General features: G+C 38.0%; 1 protein-coding gene across 5 annotated transcripts in view; it reads left to right on the top strand.

Annotated features, from left to right (window-relative positions):
- The window catches only part of Fxr1 (FMR1 autosomal homolog 1), a 66,758-nt gene that overhangs the window by 37,525 nt on the left and 25,055 nt on the right, over positions 1-4,178 (top strand). For all 5 annotated transcript variants that reach the window (XM_023707553.1, XM_023707554.1, XM_023707552.1 and 2 more), the window contains exons 4-6: positions 3,043-3,114; positions 3,518-3,666; positions 3,894-3,987. In XM_023707553.1, the coding sequence (XP_023563321.1) occupies positions 3,043-3,114; positions 3,518-3,666; positions 3,894-3,987 (315 nt within the window). The remainder of the gene's footprint in view (positions 1-3,042; positions 3,115-3,517; positions 3,667-3,893; positions 3,988-4,178) is intronic.

The raw sequence follows: 4,178 nt of genomic DNA, 5'->3' as shown, positions 1-4,178 counted from the left end.
TTTTTGGTCCTGGGAATCAAACTCAGGGCCTCATGCTAGCCTGGGAGGTGCTGTTCCACTGAACTACATCTCTGGCCCCCATAGCTTTTTCCCCCTAATCATACTATACAGTAAGATGCTTGCCTTTCATATGTTCTTTTATGATTCTGTTTTTTTTGTTTTGTTTTTTTTTTTTAATGTTATATCACTGTTTGCCAGAATCTAACGGTCTGGAGTGATCCTCCTGCCTCAGTCTCCTGAGTTTATAGGATAACGTGTACACTCTTACACCTGGCTTTATATGCTCTTGATAGAAGCTTCAGCCTTTCCAAAGATAACTTTTTTTTTTGGCATGTATTTTACCACATCACTGTTGACCTCTGCAGGTCAATTCCCTTGGCTGTCCCTGGACAGTAGTTTTAGTTTCTGTAGTAGTTTTGGTTATTTTTTGGTTGGTGAGACAAAATACCCAATGTCTAAAAGTTAAAGGAGGAAAGGTTTATTTAGCTTAGTTTGTAGAGGTTTTAGTTTGTAGTTGGGTGTCTGTAATGTAGGGTGGCATGGAAGATGGGCATGGTAGAGGAAAATCAGTTCATGGCAGACAAAAGGCAGGAAGGAAGCAAACAATAAGAGACCACTGACAGCAGCTGCTCTCTTTCTGTCCCTTATATTTTATCCAGGCTACCCATCTTTAGTGTGAGTAGCATGCACACCCAGGGTGGGAGATCCTAGCATTGCACCTTGGATCAGTCCTAGCATAACATCCTTTTAATCCTGGCGTCACACGCTAGATCTAGCCATCTCCAAAAAGCTCCACCCAGGACGCTATATGAGACTGTATTGGAACATCAAGACACAAGGCATAACAATAACCAACATTTTTCTAGAGGCCTTTTTATTGTTTCTTTATATTTGCAATACCTTCATCTGTGTATTGAAAATGACAAGCTGCTGAACTGTGTGATGCCTGCCTGCGATTCCAGCTACTTGGGAGGCTGAGGCAGAAGAATCAGAAGTTTGAGAAAACTGAAAAAAAAGAAGAAAGTTTGAGAACATTGAGGGCAGAGAAACTGTCTAAATATAAAACTGTTAAAGGGGTTGGGGATATAGTTCAGTAGTAGAGAGCTTCTGTTACCTCAAGAAAAAAAAGCCACTGTATCGTCAGGAACTGTAAATTTATTGGCTCCTAGAGAAAACTTTGATCCCTTATGTTGATAAAACTGATTATATGTAAATAATTTAAGATGCAGGTTTTGATGGATAGTTTTTGTGAGATACTTGTATGGAGTGTGGTGGTAATGTATATAGTCCCAGCTACTTTGTAGCATGGGCTGGAAAGAATCAGTTTAGTCCAGGAGTTTTAGACCAACCTGAGCAACTTTGTAAAACCCTGTTTCAAATCAACAAAAAGTTGTGTGCAACCTTGGGTACAATAGGCATGTTAGTATAATTTTTTATTTTTAAGCTAAGCAATTGTAAATTTGATTGAGACTCTTTTTAACAGTGGATCTAATTTTTTCTTTAAATGTCTTTGGTGTACAGGGTCTCACCACGCAGCTCGGACTCAATGATCCTTCTGTTTTCAGCCTCCCCAGCACTGGGATTATAGGCGTGTACCACCATGCCCGGTCTTTGTGGCCAGCACAGTGTGCCTGGGACAGGACTGGCATGGCATGTAGTGCAGGGGATCGAACCTAGTCCATGCGCTTGCCTAAGCAGGCACTTATTCGGCTGAGCTATCTCTCCAGCTTGGATCTAAATGTTATATTCTGTATTTCCTGAAAATGGTACTGAGCATACCTGTAATCTTGGCTGTTCAGGGGGGAGGCAGGAGGACTGAAAATTGGAGGCTAGCCTGAGTACCTTAGTAAGATCCTGTCTCAAATTTAAAAAAAAAAAAAAGGGAAAATGGCTGAGGAGGTAGCTCAGTGGTAGAGCATTGGGAAAAATAAAACGGTTTCTAATTTTGATGGTGTTGATAAACTGAAGATTATGAAAAATCTGTCTTGTAAGAACCTTTTCTTTAAAATACTGTTTGATACACCTTTATTGGGAGTTAAAATTTCTCTTAGGGAGTGGGGAGATTGGGGCTTGAGGCCATGTTTTTATTTTTAATTTTTAAGACAGAGAGACTCCAGATTACCCAGACTAGGCTCACAATGTTTGATCCTCCTGCTTTAGCATCCCTGAGTGCTGGAAGTACAGGTGTGTGCTGCTATGCTACTTGGGTTTAGAGTGGAGCCAAATTGTTTTTGTTTTTTGTTGGTTTTGTTTTGTTTGAGACAGGGTCTCACTATGCAGCTTAGGCTGTCTTAAGCACACTTTAGTTTTTTTTTTTTTTTTTTTTTTTTTTTTTTTGGGGGTTTTTAATACACCTTTTTTTTTTTTTTTTTTTTTGGCGGAACGGGGGATTGAACTCAGGCCCTTGCACTTGACAGAGACGTGCTTATTCCACTGAGCCATCTCCCTGGCCCCTTAAGCACACTTTGTAGTCCAGGCTGGTCTCAAACTCAAAATAATAATCCTGTTTCATTGTTCTAAGTGCTGGGATTACAGGCATGCACCACCAAGCCAGGCTGCGAACCATGTTTTTAAGTTTGTACCGCTTGCTAAAACTTCACTTATAAACACTGATTAATTTTTTTCTTTACCTCCCTACCCTACTCAGCTTTCTCTCCCTCACTCCTTCTCAAGATTGAACCCAGACTTTTGCGGATATATCCCCAGCTCTTGTAAAATTTTATTTATACTTAGTTATTTGTGGTACTAGAAGTTGAACACAGGGCCTTCACACACAGCTACATTCCAGTTCTTTTTTGTTTGTTTGAGATATTCTTGCTAAGTTGTTAAGTTGCCTGGGCAGGGCTAAAATTTGGATTCTACTTCTTCATCCCTGTATAGTCATGTTCACTTACAATAAGGGTGTGCACCACTGTGCTTGGCTCTTAGTACACCAATTTAAATATTTTTTTTATTGTTGAGTATAGATATATTTTGAATTTGTAGACTATTTTGAAATGTTTTGAGATGACTGGATAAAGGCATCTCTCCCTCCCTTTTCAGGTATATTCAAGAGCAAATGACCAAGAACCATGTGGATGGTGGTTGGCTAAAGTGCGGATGATGAAAGGAGAAGTAAGTGATCTTGACACTTGTTTTCTAAGGAGATGCAGCACTTGGTTTCAATAAATGTTATTTCAGTTCTCCGCTTTGTTTCAAAAGCGTACCTCAGAAATCATTGATCACACATTTCCAAAATTTATTTGACCACTGTTTTCTGCTTGTGTTCTGCAATTACCAAAGCTACTTTCTGGAGTTATACCTCAAGCATGTAAAGATCACCAAGGGTACATGCTTATAAGAATAAGAAACTTAAAATTTATTTTGGGTAGATTTGATCGCTGAGACTAAACTCTGCTTAGTACTTGTGCCAAAGGGGACGATGTACTGGTTAAGCTCAACAGAACAGTTAGAACTTCATTTAAAGTTCACTGCTTTTCTTCAGGTGGGATTTTTAAAGTATTTTGATGTCTTTTAGTTTTATGTCATTGAATATGCTGCTTGTGATGCCACTTACAATGAAATAGTCACATTTGAACGACTTCGGCCTGTCAATCAAAATAAAACTGTCAAAAAAAATACCTTCTTTAAATGCACAGTGGATGTTCCTGAGGATTTGAGAGAGGCGTGAGTAATTTTGTTTATTGTTGAATCGCTTTGTGAATGTTTGTTTTTTCCAGTGGTATAAAACTTCCTTAAAAAAAACTTCCCTTGACCAATCAAAACCTCTGATAGAAAATACTTTTTTTAATAAGGGTTTTAATGAAAGATGTCAAAGTACAATAGTGATTTTTGCATTAATTCCTAAATTTAATCTATTCTTGAGGTCTTATATTGAATTAATTTCTGTTTAGATGTGCTAATGAAAATGCACATAAAGACTTCAAGAAAGCAGTGGGAGCCTGCAGAATATTTTACCACCCAGAAACCACACAGCTAATGATACTGGTAAGATAGCATCATAATTGAGATAGCTAATTAGTGGCTTTTATGTAGATTTTATATTAATTTGAGATAAAAGTTTAAGATAAATTTTGTGCGCAGTAAACTTATTAGTATAGTGTAGGATAGAAATTTGTACAGTAAATGTCAGTTACTTTAGTCATTTCTTGAGAAATGAGAAACTGTAACATTCTTAA

The sequence above is a fragment of the Octodon degus genome, unplaced genomic scaffold (assembly GCF_000260255.1).
Source record: "Octodon degus isolate 3935 unplaced genomic scaffold, OctDeg1.0 scaffold00298, whole genome shotgun sequence".
Lineage (NCBI taxonomy): Eukaryota > Metazoa > Chordata > Mammalia > Rodentia > Octodontidae > Octodon > Octodon degus.
Note: the sequence above shows the minus strand (reverse complement) of the source record. Positions and strands in the feature narration are given on the sequence as shown.